Source organism: Chiloscyllium punctatum, chromosome 7 (assembly GCF_047496795.1).
Source record: "Chiloscyllium punctatum isolate Juve2018m chromosome 7, sChiPun1.3, whole genome shotgun sequence".
Lineage (NCBI taxonomy): Eukaryota > Metazoa > Chordata > Chondrichthyes > Orectolobiformes > Hemiscylliidae > Chiloscyllium > Chiloscyllium punctatum.
This window is the reverse complement of record NC_092745.1, coordinates 53,681,895-53,701,448: the sequence shown is the minus strand read 5'-3', so window position 1 is coordinate 53,701,448 and position 19,554 is coordinate 53,681,895. Positions and strand designations below refer to the sequence as shown.

Below are 19,554 nucleotides of genomic sequence, written 5' to 3'. Positions count from 1 at the left end.
CTTCTATTGTACTTGCCTTCTGAATTTGAAAATCAGCGGAAATAAATGTAGAAATATATGATCAGGGATATTTATTCAGTTACTTTTCATCTGTTTCAATTTAGGAATCCAGTGTTTAAACAGTCACTTCCAGCATGAGTTCCCTAGCCTGCAGGCAGCCGGAGATCAAAAGGAATTGCCAGATGAGGCTTTTGTACCTGGACCTAACTTGCGTCCACCAAGTAGGTGTTCCATTTTACATTTTTTTAAGCTACATTATCATTTCTTGAGTCTTTCATTTGCAACTTTCCATCATCTTGGTTCCTTTCAGACAATTGTAGTAGCATTATCTCCTGTACTAGATATTAATGTGGAGAGGTTGTAAATTTTGATAGCTATTGCTATTGGCTGAATATATTAAACTGTTGAAACTTAATTAAATTCTTATTACTGGTATTGGACCAAAATTAAAGAACAGTGTCATTGTGAGAACAAATAGAAAAATGCCATTGAGGCTCACCAGTCTACTTTCACATTGACCTAGCTCATCAAATCTTTGTGTAACAATATTTACTTGTATTTGATCCATATTCCTTGGTAATGTTGTCTAAGGTTCCCTAGGTTGATTCTGGAGTTGAGAGGATTGGCTTACAAGGAGAGACTGAGTAGATTGGGACTATATTCATTGGAATTCAGAAGAATTGGTGAGGGCGGGGGCGGGGGGGTGGTGGAAGCAGGATCTTATAGAAACATATAAAATTATAAAGGGAATAGATAATGTAGAAGTAGAGAGGATGTTTCCAGAGGTGGGTGAAATTAGGACAAGAGGGCGTAGTCTCAAGATTAGAGGGAGCAGATTTAGGACTGAATTGAGAAAGAACTTTACCCAGAGAGTTGTTAATCTATGGAATTCCTTGCCTATAGTGAAGTAGTTGACGCTACTTCAGTAAACTTTTTAAAGTTAAGGTAGGCATGTTTTTGAAGAATAGAGGAATTAAGGAATACAGTGAGAGCAAGGGTGAGTAGATCTGAGTCCATGAAAAGATCAGTTGTGATCTTATTGAATGGCAGAGCAGGCTCGAGTGCTGGATGGCATACTCCTGCTCCTAGTTTTATGTAAATAATTTATTGCATGGGGTCTGGAGTATCAGAGCAGAGCTACTTAGCTACAACTATATAGAGATTTCATGAGATTATGTTTGGAGCACTGACCACACTAAGGAAGGAGACCTTGGAAGCAGTACAGTGGATTATTTGGTTTCTAGGATAAGACAGTTTCTTATGATGATAGGATGTGTAAATTGAGCTCATTCCTTTGAGCTTGGAAGAATGATGTAATCTTATTGTAATATGAGATTCGTAAGAGGTTTGATAGAATAGGCACTGAAAGGTCATTTCTCCTGGCTGGAGAACAGAGCCACAATCTCTGAATAAGAGGTTGATCGTTTAGGGATTCATTTTCAGAGTTTCATTGCCATACTAGGTAACATCAGTGAAGCTCTGGATGAAACACTGGTTTCTATTTGCGTTTAGGTTTCCTTGGGCTGGTGAAGTCATTTCCTGCAAGTGACATCATTTCCTGTTCTTTTTCTCAGGGGGTGATACCTGGGATCCAAGTCAGTCTGTTTGTTGATAGAGTTCCGGTTGGAATGCTGTGCTTCTAGGAATTCTTGTGCGTGTCTCTGTTTGGCTTGTCCTTGGGTGGATGTATTGTCAACAACAAAACCTACAGACAAACCAACAGAACACCCATGGGATCTCCGATATCAGGGTTCTTAGCAGAGACAGTGATGCAGAGACTCAACAAACAGCTCTGCCAACCATCCAATGCAAACTTTGGGTCCACTACATGGATGACGCCTTTATCGTCACTAAACAAAACAAATTAGAGGAAACCTTCAAGACCATCAATAATACCCTTACTGGCATAAAATTCACAAAAGGGGAGGAAAACCACAACAAACTGCCATTCCAGATGTTGCAGTAAAGCGAACAGCCAATGGGAAACTTCAAACCAGCATCTACAGGAAACAATACATACTGACCAAATACTCAACTACAGAAGCAATCATCCCAACGCCCAAGAACGAAGCTGCATTAGAACATTATCTCAATGAGCCACCACGTACTGCAGCACGGAGGAGCAATGAAGAGCAGAGTAAAATCACCTATACAGTGTATTCAAAAAGAATGGGTACCCAGTGAACACAGTCTGCCAATTTTCTCAGCAACAAACCCCCAGCAAGCAGGCAAAATGCGTCCAGAAACCCTAGCCACTCTCTCCTACATCAAAGACATCTCGGTAATGACTGCCAGACTACTCCGACCCCTTGACATCATGGTAGCGTACAACCCCACCAACACAAAAAAAAAAGCAGCTAATGAATTTGAAAGACCCTGTACAGAAAACAAGCAAAACTGATGTTATTTCCAAAATACTTTGCAAGTACTGTGACAAACATTTAAATTGGACAAACAGGCAGAAAACTAGCCACCAAGATACATAAACATCAATTAGCCACAAAAAAAATGACCCACTCTCACTAGTATCCTTACATACAGATGAGGAAGGATACCACTTCGACTGGGATGACACATCTATCCTAGGAGAAGCCAAACAGACACGCATGAGAATTTCTAGAAGCATGGCATTCTAACTATGCCCTGAGATGAAGAACAGGAAATGGCATCACCACAGGAAATAACATCACCAAACCAAGGAAATCTACACACAAAAATAGAAAGGGGGCCATACTACCAGTGTTTCATCCGGAGGCTCACTGATGGCAGAAAGGTTTAGACAGTGTAGGAGTGGTTGATGAAATTCAACATGAGCAAGTGCAAGGTCTTGCACTTTGGAAAAAACAATACAGGCACGGACTATTTTCTAAATGGTGAGAAAATTCATAAAGCTAAAGTACAAAGAGATGTGGGAGTGCTAGCTCAGGATTCTCTAAAGATTAACTTGCAGGTTGGGTCCATGATTAAGAAAGAGAATGTAATGTTGTCAATTATCTTAAGGGGGTTGGAATATATAAGCAGTGATGCGCTTCTGAGACTTTATAAAGCTCAGTATACTGAGACCAATTTTGGGCCTCACATTTCAAGAAGGGCATACTAGCGCTGGAGTGTATCCAGCAGAGATTCACATGGCTGATTCCTGGAGTGTTAGGCTGAGGATTCTAGGATTGTATTCATTTGTGTTTAGAAGTTTGAGGGGAGATCTAATAGAAACTTAGAAGATAATGCATGGCTTAGCAAGGGTGGATTCTGGGAAGTTGTTTCCATTGGGCAGAGAGACTAGGACCCGTGGGCACAGCCTTAGAATTAGAGGGGGTGAATTTAGAACAGAAATGAGACATTTCTTCAGCTGCAGAGTGGTGGGCAGCGGAGGCCAGGACATTTAATGTCTTCAAGGCAGAGATTGATAAATTCTTGATCTTGCAAGGAATTAAGGGCTATGGGGAGAGTGTGGGTAAGTGGAGTTGAAATGTCTTATCAGCCAAGATTAAATGGTGGAGCAGATTCTGGGCTGAATGGCCTTCCTTCCACTCCTCTGTCTTGTGGTCTAATGGTTGCTTAGTATGGTGACAAAACCTCTGAAAATGAACCTTCCAGCTCAGCGAGCAAATCTACATCCAGAACCTAAACCACAGTTACAAATCTTTTCTAAACACATTGATCGTTTATGCTGAGGTGAAAAATTTCTTAACTCAGAGGATTGTGAATTTTTGGAATGCTTTACCCAAATGGGTGTGGATGCTCCATCATTAAGTATGACCAAGGTTGTGACTGATCTTTGATCTTGAGAGTTGAGGTACAGGGAGTTGTTCAGAAACTAGAGTGAAATAAATCATCAATCATGATCATACTGAATGGTAGAATAGGCTCTAGAGACTGTATTGGCTATTCATAGAGTCATAGAGATGTACAGCATGGAAACAGACCCTTCGTTGTCTTGTATTCTAATGAAAGTGTTTGACTTGTATCTGGAAAATCTGTTGTCCACAGCAATATGACAGAGTTTTAAATTTCATCAGCTCTTGTGTAGCAAAGCACTTGCTAGATTTTCTCCTGAATGGCCTAGTTCTAATTTTATGGTTGTTCCCATTGTTCTTTTCTTCATCGGTAGAAAAGGATTCTTTTTCTGATGTTATGGAGACATGAATTCAGGAATCCCACCTAAGCCTGTGTCGAGGTGGTCTTATGGTACAGTGGGTACCATCTCTTCCTCGAAGCCACAAGCTCTGGGTTCAAGTCCTATGCCAGGTCTTGCCCATTGGAGGTGTGTTCAGAGAACTTTAGGTATTAAGTTGCAATCATTTCCAAAGTACGTGAGTGGTGGGTGGTAAGAGCAGGAGAGATGCTTGGTTTACCTTACGATGGCCAGAAATTTTGGCCTCGACCTATCAATATTCATGGTTCCAGGCTACAACATAGAAAAAGTATATCTGGTCAATGCAATCTGAAATCCCACAACCACCACAGCAAACTTTAGATTTTACCTTCCAAATTTTAGCCATTAACTTTGCTGTATTTGCATCTTCTAAGACATAACTTATGGGTCTCAGTCACTATCTCATTCACCCATAATTTCCCGATTTGTAAGCCAAGAGCAATTCTTAAATTGCAAAAGTAAAATACCGTGCAAGCTGCAATTTTGAAATAAAACAGAAAAAGTTGGAAATACTCAATGTCGGGCAACATCTGTGGAGAAAGGTGTCATTTCAAGTTGATGATCTTTCATCAGTTCTGACCGGTGGTCAGTAATGTAAAATATTACATAACACAAAACATAACTTTGTTTCTCTCTTAATCCTTAGGATTTTGTTTTCAGTCATTAATTGTTGTAAGCTTAGCTCCGAATTGTAGATTAAAGTTTCAAAAGAAAAGCATGGGAAAGGGTTTTGATGCCAGTGGACATTGTTCAGCGTTGATAATGTGGCTGAAATCCATTATTTTGGTAATGAGAGAAAGGTACCTTTCTACTATTGATAGTGATGGAAGAAAATAATCAAAACAATTGCTTGTATCTAAATCTATGTGCATTGAAAGGTAATTTTCTTTATGAATAGTCTGTTGCTATGCTCCTGACCTTTTCCTCTGTTTTTAAGTGTCGATTATATGGGCATCATTATGGCATCAGATGTGAGGAAAAATGCAAATTTAAGGCCTGGTGCTCAATGAAAGGTTTTGACCTCCATTTGCCCTTCACCTCTTTGCTCCATTTACTAATACGAGCAGCACCATGTTTTAAGTTTTATCTTTGTGACAGGTGCTTAGACATCTTAAGACACCAGTGAGGGCTGTATCGTTGGGAAAGAGAATCAGTTAGGAAATGAGTGCTTGTCACAACTGGGTAGGGGAACATGTCATGAGAGTAACTAATGTGCAATGAATTGCAAAGGAATCGTTGCATGAGAAAAGTTAGTGAAGCAGGGCATTTGTCCAAGGGTCAAGAAGAAGAGCTTTGCACCAGACCCTGTAAGAACTTTGACTTAACCTGGTAAAGACCAAGGAAATGTTCATTTGCATTAAAGTTTGTTTTGATTTGAGTCTGAGTAAGCATACTTTCATAGTAACTTGCAAGGCCATATTGTGTACCCAATAAAGATTTTTGAATTGGAGTTTGTCAGAATGCCACCTGGTCGCCTAACTTTGAACACGCATTAACATGTGAAGTAGCAATTATTTTGTGTGGGGTTACATGGAAATTATACCACAAAACAAGTCATTCTGCTAAACTGGTATATGTTGATGTTTGTACTCCATGCAGGGCTCCTCAGAGATTACTTTATCTCACCCGAATAGTGCATTTTTCAAATTCCATGATGACTGGAGTGAGGTCTCACAAGAAGCAATATTGGGCCAAATGCTTTCCTTATGAGCTTTAATGCAGCTGCATAAATTTGCAGTTAATGAATGACGCAAAGCATGGCAACTAGAGTAGAATGGGCATCTGTTGTCTGGTGTTTGAGATAAAGAGGTGTAATTGTATTGAAATACACACAGTTCAGAAACTGGACTCTACAGTTTAGATGCTGCAAAACTGTTTCACCTGAACTAGCTGCCATGGTCTTGTCCTAATGGGTTGGATATTTGGATCTGAGATAAGGTATTTTTACATCATTGCAACTCTTTGTACATCCTCAGTTCTTGATGGTAGTGAATTTCAATGAGTGTAGTCATGATTAAGACTAATTAGCCTTTTGGTTATGAAAAGAATCTAGACATGAGTTAAGGTGAGAAAATGGAGATAAAGTTCAGTCATGATCTTACTGAGTGGTGGACCAGACTGGAGAGGCCAAATGATAATCATTTCCACCTATTTCTTATGTCTTGTATAATTTATATTGAGTAAAATAATGTTCTCTTTGGGCAGAGACAGACTGGTGGAAGGAGCAGACCCTTGACCAATACATTTAGTGTGAATACATGAATTGGTGTGCTTCAGGACAAACGACATTGAGAAACTTAATTGCTTAAAATTTTCGTGGTGCAGGCTTTCACTAAAGTATTATCACCAGTTATGAAATCTATTGAATAGCAAGAGGAAGAAGTAGTCTTATCACTTGAATTGTGAATGTTCTCGCTGGAGAAGAGGAAATTGGTTTTGTGAAAGAGCACCATGGCAGTACCTGTAGAATTGTGATGACAATAAAAGCAAAACATGTCATCGTGTAAGATGACTGAACAATAATGTAGGTGCAGATTTTTGGTTTTTAACAGGGATCACTAATGCATACCATGCAGGACTGTTTCATCTGGTCTGGAAGAGCAGAACTGGAGGATATTTAAAACCAATATACAAGAGCATTGTTTTAAAAAGGGAAGTGCTAATCTAGCTCCCTTGAGGCATTGATGTTAAAAAGTGTTGATCAGTTCAAATTAGATGCTGCAATGGCCTTTGACCTTGAAACATTACCATAGACTCCAAGGTTGTAGGCCAAAAGCTGCCAAATGGGATTATTACTGTCAGATCTTTGATCAGACAGGCATGGTGTGCCAAATCACTGCCACCTGTGCTGTAAATATCTGAGTCAATGCGTATAATAAGCTTTGTTTAGGTGTTCAGACCAGTGGAGTTGTGGGTTTATTCCATTTTGGATTTCCAGACTTATCAACCTTTAACAAAAACTTAATGCTCCTTAACCACAGCATGCCATGAATTGGGGTTCTGCTCTGGGGCGGTAACGTTTAATCTTCATCTCATTGAACAGCCTCTATAATCTTAAATGAGATGGTTTTGGAAGGATCTGAGCAACAAAAATATTTGAATTTAATCATTTGGATGAAGCCTAATTAAATATTAGGGAGAGAGAGAATCTATATTGGTTTTCCAAATGAATCCAGATATATGCCAATATACATTTGAATCTGAAAAGCAGTAGGCAAGTAACATTTATGTTTTGGATGGCATATCCAGTGGGGATCATATGCTGCTTCTGAGTGATCCAGCAGGAAACTCTTTAATATATAAATGTGTTAATCTTTATTGCACTCTACAGATGTTACTAGTTGGCGAGATGGAGGGAAATCTCTTCCCATAATGCCTGGATGTTTGGATCAAGATGGCAAGCCTTGTAATTTGGAAGATGGAGGGACTGGTACATCGGAACTGGGTGACAAAGCTATCGACAAACGGGATGGACGGGAAAAGGCAACATTACCACTCTCTAAGATAAATGGGCAGCTGATTATTCCACCTGCACCACAATTTAGAGGATTAATGCCACCTTATGTAAGTATTGGTCTTTTTTAGTTGTTTGATAGTACAGACCTTGAGTATTGCTGAAAAGTTATGACTGCCAAATTGTTAAATGTCACACCCTGTAGATGTCTGATTAGCTTAGCAGATGATCCTGAGAATGAGTGAAACCTATTTTAAAATAGGTGGAGAGCTAAGGTGTTCTTTCTGTTGAGAACGATATCCATGTGTATAGTTGCTAGTGCAATCTAGTGCTCCATACTATGAGCCCAACTCATAATCCTAATTTGGCTGTCAGTATAAGCTATTGCATAATTGGGTTTATGTTACAAATGTTGTCCAATTGTGAAATAACATCGAGTATTAGATACTTGTGTATCTTGTGTGGGCTGGTTGGGTATAGGTGCTGTAAAACAAAGGATGCTGGAAACCAGAAAACAAAAACAAATTGCTGGAGAAACTCAGCAGGTCTGGGAGCATTTGTGGAGATTTCAAGTCCAATGTTCTGTTTTTCAAGGGTCAGTCACTGGACTCCACATTGAGTCTTTCTGTCCACAGATTTCTCCAGCACTTTCTCTATTTGTTTGGGTACAGTTGGTCCCTTGTTGTGAATGGCTGAAAGGATGTGCTATTTGACATAATCTGCCAGTAATTTGAACCGTCCATCCTATGTACCTTGTGTCGCATCGATCCTGCCTGCTTTAAACTTTAATCAAAGTTTTACAATTAACTGTCAGTCATCATAACTAGCTAGCACTTTCTCTGTGGCAGTCTTCTTTATCAATATGTTAGCTGTTGACCTATATCAACTTGTCATCTCTTGTTCCCACCTCCTTCATGCGTACCCCATCCCCACAGCCTCCTTTCAGGTGGTGTACAAAAAGCAGTAAGAAAAATGAGCATTATTTTAGTGTTTCAAGGATGAATTTTGTTCAGGATATGAGGATTAACAACCTTTTCAAAAAGGGGCATGACATCATTTCGGTCATCTACCTGAATAGGTGGCATTGCTCCTCTAGAAACTAGCATTTCTGTCTCAAAGGGAGTATTGATGCTGAAGTAGACTTTTATTTTTAAAGTGATATTTGGAAAATGAATATAACTGATGGGCAGCTGATAAGGCAGAATGGTTTGATCAGTTATCTGAAGAAACCATCCTCAGCAGAGTGGCTATGGTCAAATTACTGTTAATAAATGTCTACCAAATTAGCGTATTATTCAGTCAGTTATCTGCCTTGAGACGATGTTGAATCTAATACAAAAGGTGAATCTCTTAATAATTTGCCTTGAATGACACCTAACGGTAACCCAAATCCTTAAATGTCAGCTCAGCCTTGGGATTCTGCATACCGTGTGCGCACGCAAACAACTCCACCACTACTCCCCATTTAGCCTCATGTGAACGTTTTGAGGTTGGGTTATGTCTGATTAACTTTCTGTTAAATACCGTGGCATATTTTACCAAATTTGCGAGGCGCTGGGTAAATACAACTCATTTTTGAAGTCTACACTTAAACCTGTGTGTGTTACTGAAGTGCATCTGAACTAGTGAATTTATGAAGGGAAGTGAAATGGAATTTGTGGAAAATAATTTGTCTAATCTAATTTATAAATTAAATTAGTGGATCAATTTTTTTTCTCTCAACTTTTAGATGGCTCACTCCTCTAAAATGCAAATACCACATCGTCTATCATATCCCGCACCAAATATCAAGTATGTATGCTATAAGATATGATTATTTATGTTTAAGTGATGTATACTGCTGTTTGCTCAGGTCTCTCGCATTGTTTACAAAATAACTTAATGCTTTCATGGGTTGATGTAGGTTTTCAGCTTTTGGAAATTTTTTTTAAGTCAGTTAATTTAATGCAAACATCTATATTGCCTTATTGTGCACAACTGAGCTAAAAACAAATAGAACAGAGGGCAGGAAGCATTGGTCTGGGTTTTCATGAGGATGGGTGGTCTCATGCAGGTGCCATTCTGACTCTTTATTTGAAAGAAGGGAGCTCTGCAATTTTGAGGTAGGATTCTGCTCATGGTTTCTTCAGAAATGCAGAGCTGTACTTTCATTCTGACAGCTTTGTGCACCATAAGAGCTTTCAGAGAAAGGTAGACTGTCCTTTTTTTTTCCATCAGTCACCTGCCATATTTTGGAAATTTAAAGATTGCAGGTATGAAGTGTCAGTTCAGGGTTTGAAGTACTACAAGTGTTCTGGGGGAGGTGTCTTTGGAGATACAAGTATAGGAGCTATATAATAATTACTAAGGAGGTGCACCATGTATCTAATAGATTACTTTTCTCTGAGTGATTATTATACGTAATTTCATCAGAACTATCGAAAGTTTCTGATTTAAATGGAAACATTCAGAGGGATCCGAGCATAGTATAACCTCCCAGTGGAAATTTTGATTTTCTGGGCAATCCCTTCAGAGTGCACTATGATGGGAGGTTCGCAGGATCTCCTTGTGTGCCTCACATGTTGGTCTGGCCCTGAGAAATGGTAATTGTTTAATTTCCAGATTGCATGCAGCTGAATAGCCACACAACCCTTTATGTAGGATTCTTGACAGATCTTAAATTTTACTTTTGTTTTTAGTATTTGAAACATTTCTACAGCTTTTCTCTCTTCCATACCCTGCTACCCTTTGCACTTATGAGTTTTCATTTGCATTGTATCTTATTGATTTAAGTTACTGTAGGACACCTAAACATTGTCTTCCTTTTCAGATGTTGTTCCTCAGTCTGGATATTCTAACATTTTTTTTTCTCCATTTTTTTCCAATATTGGTTAGGAACCAAAGTAGTTCCTTAAGACAACAGCAATCTCAATGGTGTCAAGACCTTCATGAGCGACCCTCCATTATTAGTGCAAGTGAATTGAAGGAACTTGATAATCTGGACACAGAAAATGATGATGGCTGGGCAGGTAACATGGAAAAATGTTGCAGTTCAATTTTCAGCTGAGGCTTGAATGAAATCATTCAGTTCAATGTTTCTTGCATTTCAGGAGCACAGTCTGAGGTGGATTATACAGAGAAACTAAATTTTAGTGATGAGGATGAGGGAACATCCACGCAGAAAGATGATGAAATCTGGTATGGTTTACTTTCTAATTGTTGTGTAATTTCTAAAGCCGCAAATTTGTTTGCTAGATGTTGACTTGCCTTGTAATAAGAATTACAACATTTTAAAGAAGTTATTCCACCTTTCCAATATATCTAAAATGCAGCCATTAAAATCTAAAATTCTAACTTTTATTTAAAGTTCAAATTTGGCTACTTTTGCTGATGTTCTCCTGATCTGAAAAGCAATAGCTTGGGCAACAAGAGCAGGAATTCAGTCCCACTGCAGGATATGGTGTAGATCTGCCTGTTAGTTAATTGTTCAAGATTTCTTGCGACAATTCTACTTGTATACATACATATCTGCTTGTTTGTTTCCTTATTTGTTTGCTTCCTTCCCTGTCTGTTTGTTTGAGCAGGTTTCATAAAATGAAACCAGTTTTATTGTTAGAGTTGAGAGTTCAGTTCGAGCAGTTGGTACTTAACAAGGTGTATCACTCACTCAAAACATCATTAATAAAATTAGAACACTGGTGGGTGCTATTCGGGTTGTCTTGCCCATGTTTGACCTGTTTTCATGGGCCTGAAGTTGATGCTGAGGGCTCTTGACTTTCCATTACTCTGCCATATCTCCTGCAAATGGGATAAGGTATACTGTAGATGTGGCACATAAGGCAACTTCATTTATCCACTGAAATTGGCTAACTTTCAGTTCAGCATTTTAATTTGGAAATGTTTTTTCCTTCTATTTTTCCATGCAGGATGATGTAGTTGAGCTGCTTTGGAGTTACTTGTTCAAAATTTATCTTGGCTGAAAATCAAAATGCTGTTACCAGTTTCTGAAATTACAACAGATGCACAGTTGGAGGGGAATGGATGGGCATAACAACTAATCTGTGATTTAGTATGTTGTGATCTCATGTTTTTGAGAGTGCTGATGTTCACTTTTTAAATTTCTTTTCAGTGATGACAGGGATGAACAAGTCAGCAGAGCTGAACAGCTTGGAGCAAAAGCTCCAGAGAGTTCTAATGACCAGAAGGAAATCAATGAGTGTCCTGGAAATAAAACTTCTTCAAATGAGAGTCCAACAATGCAGGCAGCCTCACTGTCACCAACCAAGATCGCTTCCATCAGAAGCCTCCAGACTGATCGTCAGGTAGACTTTCAATTTAGATCTCATGACAATGTGACACCTTTGATATATAAATAATAATATCCACATTGGAAAGAAAAACTTGGATTTGCACAGTGCCTTTCAGAGTTTTGTAGCATCCCACTTCATTGGGCATAACGTTTATTGAAGTAGCAGCCACATGTCCTTGACTTGTGCATTTTTTTTCTTTAGGTGTGTTTCCTCCTCTTTCCACTCTTTTAATGGCATAAGACATTTTTTTTGAAAATCATGTTAAATGTTAAACTCTAGTACTGTTAGTTAATAGTGTCTGTACTTATAAAATTAATCTCAAAGTTTTGACTTTGTTACTTGGGTTATTCTGTACATTTCTGTTTGAAATTTCAAGTCACTCTATCATAAATATATCTTTCAGTATGAAAATTTAAAAAGCGTGCTATTCTGAATCAAAAATAATTCGTATGCCTGTTTTGAATACAGACTTCCAAAGGTGCCCTGAATTTAGATTGTAAATGATATTCTATTATTTACTCTCTAATACTGAAGACAAGGCTAAAAGATTTTGGTGACTGAGTGTGTATTCCTAATTTTTCCTTTCAGATAAATGGAAAGTTTGGGCAAAACTATGTAACTGAAATGCATGGTCTCATTTTGTAATTGTTTAATTTCTAATAAAAGTATTCTAATTTTGGTCCTAAATGTCACCTCAGTTCTGATAAAAAACCTGACTTATGGTTCTGTTCACCTTTGTCTAAGTATTTGGATCATTGACAAGTTAAATTGTTCTGATCTTTGAGTGTAAAAATTTAGATTAAAGGCTGATATTTGTTTACACTTTAGGAAGCAGGACGGACAGCAGTGCAAGCTGTGGTACGTGAATTGCGTGGACTAGGGAATACACCTGTCAATCAGAAACCAGCTCCCCAGGTATTTTGAAAACACAAAAATTAATGCATTTAGTATTAAAATTATGTTAGTATTGTGTCATATATTTAGCATAGTGAGATCTTTTGGTATCAAGTCAGTTTTAGGAATTTGGTTAAAGACTCCTTTGTTATGCTTTTCAATTAAATCACAGCATCCGCCACCTCCAGCTCGTCAGATTGGACCTGCAAAGTATACCCCTACCAAACCTTTATTACCAAGCGATGGTGATGAAGCTTGGAGACAAAGGAGGAAACCGTCAATGTCTGAAGTTTCTGCAGCAGTTGAAAGAGCTAGAAAACGACGTGAGGAAGAGGAACGACGAATGGAGGAGCAACGTTTAGCAGCCTGTGCAGCAAAACTGAAGAAACTTGATGAAAAATATGGAACTCTTTCAAAAGATCGAAAGGAAAATGCAAAGGAGAAGGATAAGATTAAAAGAATTGAAAGAGAAGGTACCAAGGACATTGAGAAGGAAAATACAAAGGACAATGAGAATGACAAAGTTAAAAAGAAAGAAAGTGAAAATGAAAATCAGAAATGGAAAGAAACTGAGAAACAACAGGAGAAAGAGCAAGAACAGGAAAAAATTACAGAACAGCCAAAGGAGAAGGACCGTGAGAAAGAGCATGAAAACAAAGAGCAGGAGGAGCAACAAGGACAAGAGGAGAAGATAGAAAAGGAAAATGCACAAGAACTAGAGCAGGCACAAGAGCAAGAAGAGGAATGGGAAAAGGAAGAAGAGAATGAAATGGAAAGGGAGACTGAGCAGAGGCAGGAGGAACCTCAGAGTGAATCTGATGACGTCAGAGGCCAGGAAGAGGATTTGAAAAAAACCGAAGGTAAGAGCAATATTAAAACTGATGTCGATACTTAATTCATGGAAAGTAATTTTAAGGAAAGCTAAATTATTATCTACAGTGTTTAGATTCTGACTTTGTGCTTTATTTCAACCAAAGTTTAATTTCAGTTCACTGCTGATGTATCATCAACTTGATGCACAGGAGTAGCCTAAAGCTTAACAGTAATGCAAATTCAAAAGTTTTAAATTAATTGAAACTTAAAAGACAAAGGATAAGACAGTCTTGCATTCTGAGAACTAATTTGTTTCTGCATGTGCATCTTATCCTTGTCATCCATGGGGAATCAGGGCACATAAGATAAATAAGCTGGTTAGAAAGTATGTTAACAAGCATTGACTGAAATATTGGGATAGAGTGCAATCCAGACCTATAAAACTGCAGATGATAACAGATGGGAATCCCCTATATAACCTGATGGACTCAGAAGTACTGCACGATCTGTTGGAACCTGTTAATGGATGAGTCTGGGGTGGACCTCGCCAGTTTGTCGATCCATGTATAACTATGATCAAGAATGATGAGTACAAAGATTTGTTTTGTTTCATGCATTTTTTGGCCTTGAATGTTTTCATATTTGTTTGGATTATGCATTTGGTGCAGTCAAATATTATTGATTTGGAATTAATCCTCAATAGTTGATATACCTGTTGTATTGTGTATTGAAGAGACTGTGACAGTTTATGGATTTTGTGAAGAGAACTCTCATAATCTGGCATATTTTAGGTTCTTTTGAGATGCCATTAAGGATCACGGTGCACAGTGGTTAGCGCTGCTACCTCGCATCGCCAGAGACCCGGGTTCAATTCCCACCTCAGGCGACTCTCTGTGTGGAGTTTGCACATTCTACCCATGTCTGTGTGGGTTTCCTCCGGGTGCTCCAGTTTCCTCCCACAATCTAAAAATGTGCAGGCTAGGTGAAGTGGCCATGCTAAATTACCTGTAGTGTTAGGTGAAGGGGTAAATGTTGGAGAATGGGTCTGGGTGGGTTATGCTTTAGCGGGTCGGTGTGGACTTGTTGGCCCGAAGGGCCTGTTTCCTCACTGTAAGTAATCTAATATAATCTAATCACCTGTTACATAAATATGTAACTGGAACTTAATCATCATATCTTCTCTATGTTCTGTTTCTTACTCATGCACCCATCTACAATTGGGCTTTATTTAGTTATCTGTTTATATGTAGGATGGCGTGAAAGTGTGCATTGGCCATCCAAGAATGATGGTCATGGTGCATTGGAAGCTTCAGGTTTGCTTCGCTCCTGCTTGAAAACTTATTGAGTATAGGTCTGGATTGCACTCTATCCCAATATTTGAGTCAATGCTTGTTAACTTACTTTCTGACTAGAAATCCTCCAACTGGAAAGTTTGGCTTATTTATTGTATGTTTTTGTGCAGTCATGCTACATGATGCTTTATTTTATCTCTTCTGTTCATTTTCTAGGTTTGTTTGAGTTAATTTCTGGACTTCTATTCTTCACTTGCATAATAATGAATCACCAAGATTGTCATTTCTTGCCAGTTTTGGGCCTCTTGCTCACCCTCATTTTAAATCCTCAACATTGTTGCTCCACAATGTTTTCAGCTGCCTCGTCCCTAACTCTCTTGCTAAACACCTCTGCCTCCTTGCCTGTCTTTCTATAAGACATTTGTTAAAATCTAGCTTTTTAATCAGACATTTGGTTCATTCTTTTTTAAAATAGAAAGCAGTATCCTTTTTCAGAGATTACAGAACTCTGAAGTACAGAAAGGGCTCTGTATGCAGGTGCAGAAATTGGTGAGAATTTATTGCAAAGCAAATAAAACAGAGGTTTTTTATACCTGTACAAGGCATTACTGAATACTGTAGCTTTAGTCTCCTTATTTGAAAGCGTAATTGCTTTAAAGCAGTTCACAGAAGGGTTTGCTCCACTCATTTCCTGAGCATATGAACAAAGATTGATAGGTTAAACCTTTATCTGTTAGAGTTTGAAAGAATGAGAGGTGTTCTTACTGAAGCGTAAACTTGATGCGGTGGATGCTGCATGGATGTTTTCCCTAATGAGGGAGATAAAACTAGTTTAAATGTAGAGGTCTCCCTTTTTAAATTCTAATATCTCTTTGGTTTGGTGTCACTATTTGTTTGATAATATTTCTGAGTGCCTTGCATGATTCAGTCTTAAAAATATTACACCTGTTCAAGTTATTGTTGGATCAGAGATTTTAAATGTCTGTGAAATCTTTGTTTCTTGCTGTGTAGTGTCCATGTTGCTTGGACATATGGGCAGTTCTTTGGGCAATTTGCCTTTCCAAAACTCCTCAGCAAAGGCTGCCAGGAATTTGGAATTAACTCAGTGGTACAATATTTAGTAGTACCAACACCTTTTGTAATTAGGCACTTCAGAATTTACTTCAAGCACCACAATAATTCTGTTCACTTTCTATGGAGGGTTTTATCTTCCCTTGACATTCTATTATATAAGATTACTATGCATTCGAAATTGTGAAGGCATCTAATTGCTTGCTTTTCTGCAGCCTCCCGGAACAGAGTGTGGTGTTCTAATCGCCATCCACTGGGTCAAGTTCCATTTTTTTCCAGTCTAAGTTAATATTCTGAACTTGTCTGTCCATAAGAATATGGTTAGTTTTCATATTGAGGCCTAGTATTGATCCTAGAATGCACAAACTAAACATCAACATTACATTGCTATATTGGCAGATGATATTTCTCCACCTGTTGATCAACTGGACAGTGCTTTAAATGAGAAGGAGATTATTCCAACATCAAATGATACTGATGGTGATTTGGGGTCTCAGGCACGACCTGCTGTTCCCACAGGTTATTCAAAGCAGTTTCAGAAGTCATTACCACCTCGATTCCAACGTCAACAGGTAAGAAGTGAATTGGCATTTTGGGAGGAAAATATGTTGTGGGTCAACTCTGATCCAACTAGGGTCAAGCTCTTCTAGATCTAGTGAAATGTTGATTTAATTCATGACTTGAGTATAGAAGATCCCAGGGGAAACTGTGACTATGGTATGGTAAAATTTAGAATTCAGTGAGAGAGAAACATGAGTTATTAGCATCTGTGCTAAGCTTAAATAAGGGTAATTGTAAAGGATCAAAAGGCAGAACTGGATGAAGTGGGCTGACAAAGAGTTTAACAGATCAGCCTGTTGATGAGCAAGCGTGGAAAGAAGTAACCCACGGATAATAGTGAAATTGAGGATTGTATCAAATTGAAAGAAAATAAAACGGCATTGGTAAGCCAGAGAATTGAGAGTTTTAAACCAACAAAAGATTACCAAAACTTTAGAGAAAAGTTAACTTTCAGGATGAGCTAGCAAATAAGATATAAATAGACAGAACTTAAATATATAAAAATGAAAAGAGAGGGCAAAATGAACCTTGAGGCTTAGGAAATAGTAATGGGGAGCCAGGAAATGGCAAGGAAGTTGAATAAAATTTTCATTTTTCATAGCTGAGCACACTAATACCATTCCAAAATTATGAAAAGGTCAAGGAACAAATGACCAGCTAACAGTAAAAATATATAGTCACTATGATAAGGGATGCACTGTAATCTTTCAAGAAAGTTGAGGTCCTAGAAAAGTCCTGTAGGATAGGGCAACTATAACAGTGTATTACCTTTATTCAAAAATTGAAGGAGTCAAGGAAATAGGTAGCTATATGCCAGTTAGCTAAAGTCTGTGAAAATGTTAGTGTCCATGATATAAAGGATGCATTGGCAGACCATTTACAAATGCATAGGTAGGATCAGCAGGCTGCATAAAGGTGAAATCATGCCTGACAAATTTGTTGGAATTCTTTCCTGGAGGTGAGAACCTGGAGAGAGAAATGGGAACCGGTAGGTGTAATATGTTTGGATTTTCAGAAGGCGTTTAAGGTACCCCAAATGAGGCTACTTAGAGCCCATGGCGTAAGCATACATAGAGGATTGGCTAACAGAAGGCAAAATCAGGATAAGAGGGACACTTTCAAGATAACCTGTAACCAGTGGAGTGCAATGCCATTGGGCCATTGCTGTGGCCACATTTAGTTACAATATGAATGAGCGACCTGGAGAGGAAAGTGAATGTATTGTCTCAGTTTGTGGGTGATATAAAAGTTTATGGAAGCAAGTGATGAGAATGACAGAGTTTACAGTGGGATACAGACAGGTTAAGTTAGTGGATAGAAACTTAGCAGCTGGAATATAATTTGGGGAAAGGTGACAATGTGCACTTTGGCAGAAGGAATACAGGGAAGGAATATTATTTCAGTCAATCAAGAAAGAATGCTGTGAGACAGATGGATTTGGGGGTACTCATCCATGAATCACAAATAAGAGTAGAAATTCAGCAAGTATTGGGAAGGCAAATGGGATGTTGACAATTTATTTCTAAGGGAATGGGGTTTGAAATAGAGAAGTCTTTTGAAACTATACAAAAACTAGTGAGACAATGCCTAGATTACTGTGAATAGTTTTGGTCCCTCTACCTAAGGAAAGGCATTAGAGGCAGTCCAGAGTGGCTTCACTTGATTGACCTTTGGTATTAAAGGATTTTTCCTATGAGGAGAGATTGAGTAGATCGACTCTGTACTTATTGGTGTTTAGAAGAACATGAAATGTGATGGTCTTTGGAGGTTTGACGGGGTAGATGCTGAACATTTGTTTCTGCTTGTGGGACAGTTTAGGACCAGAGGGCATAATCTCAAGGCAGGCAAAACTATCTGAGTATTGAATCGGGGGAATTCTTTACTCCAGAGGACGGTAGAGGCAAGGTCATTAATTACATTCAAGGCTGAGATAGTCTACTTTTAATCAGTAAGGATTCTGGAGAAAAGGCAGGAAGGTGGAGTTGTTCACAAAATCAACACTGATCTCATTGAATAGTATCGCAGATGTAATGGACTGAAGAGCCTTTATCATCATCTTAAGGTCTGATGGATTAAAAGATTGCTGAATTAGTACGAAGGTGGATCTCACAGCAAACAACATTATTTTAATTTTTTTTAACGTTGTTAGTCATCTGTTAAATCAAGGGCTTACTGGTGCCATGCATTAGTTACTCTGTTGCCGTTGTGATCCAGAAGTGGAAATGATGTCTGACAAGTAAGTCTCAGTTTGACCTTGAATCCTGGAGTTGTAACTCATTCCTTTTAGCTTTGCTTGTTACATTCTCTGTCACTGTCACTATGTTGTCTCTTCTCTCCTTTTCCCCCGACTCCAGTCTGACAGTTAGATACACCATTGTTCTGCCATTCTCACATTCATGACTTGGAGGTGCTGGTGTTGGACTGGGGTGGATAAAGTTAAAAATCAACACCGGGTGATAATGCAACGAGTTTATTTGGAAGCACTAGCTTTTACAGCGCCACTGCTTCATCAGCTCGTTGTGGAGGTTAAGATCATGCCCACAGAATTATAGCCAAAGGAGTCCAGTATCATGGAGATGTGATACAGCAAACAATCTTAGATTCTTCTTAGAATCCTCACATTCAGATGATTGTAATCTGAAGATAGCCCAGACCTCCAGCCCCAGCCCAGTATAAATGCTGCCCCCTCCACACTTCACTTTGGCTGTGATAAAGAGTCATCTGGACTCAGCGTTAGCTCGCTTCCTTTCTATGAATGCTGCCTGACATTTTGTAATATCCAGCATTTTTCGTTCTCAGTAAAGATGCCAACATCTGCAGTAATTTGCCTCTCCCTTCTATATGTTTGTTTATGCTTCGGTGACTATTTTATGCCTGTCTGAGTCATAAAATTGTACACCTTGAAATAGGCAAGTTTGAAGTAAGCATTTCAAGTTGACTAATAAGGATACCTATTTTTATGAAATGGCAAATTCTCACCTGCCCTTAAGTTTTGATAGCACCACCAAAATGAAAATGACGTGG

General features: G+C 38.6%; 1 protein-coding gene across 12 annotated transcripts in view; it reads left to right on the top strand.

Moving 5' to 3' along the window:
- prrc2c (proline-rich coiled-coil 2C) overlaps window positions 1-19,554 on the top strand; it is an 85,872-nt gene that overhangs the window by 21,844 nt on the left and 44,474 nt on the right. For all 12 annotated transcript variants that reach the window (XM_072573570.1, XM_072573565.1, XM_072573569.1 and 9 more), the window contains 9 exons: window positions 105-221; window positions 7,488-7,720; window positions 9,340-9,401; window positions 10,485-10,618; window positions 10,700-10,787; window positions 11,719-11,911; window positions 12,728-12,814; window positions 12,966-13,653; window positions 16,369-16,541. In XM_072573570.1, the coding sequence (XP_072429671.1) occupies window positions 105-221; window positions 7,488-7,720; window positions 9,340-9,401; window positions 10,485-10,618; window positions 10,700-10,787; window positions 11,719-11,911; window positions 12,728-12,814; window positions 12,966-13,653; window positions 16,369-16,541 (1,775 nt within the window). The remainder of the gene's footprint in view (window positions 1-104; window positions 222-7,487; window positions 7,721-9,339; window positions 9,402-10,484; window positions 10,619-10,699; window positions 10,788-11,718; window positions 11,912-12,727; window positions 12,815-12,965; window positions 13,654-16,368; window positions 16,542-19,554) is intronic.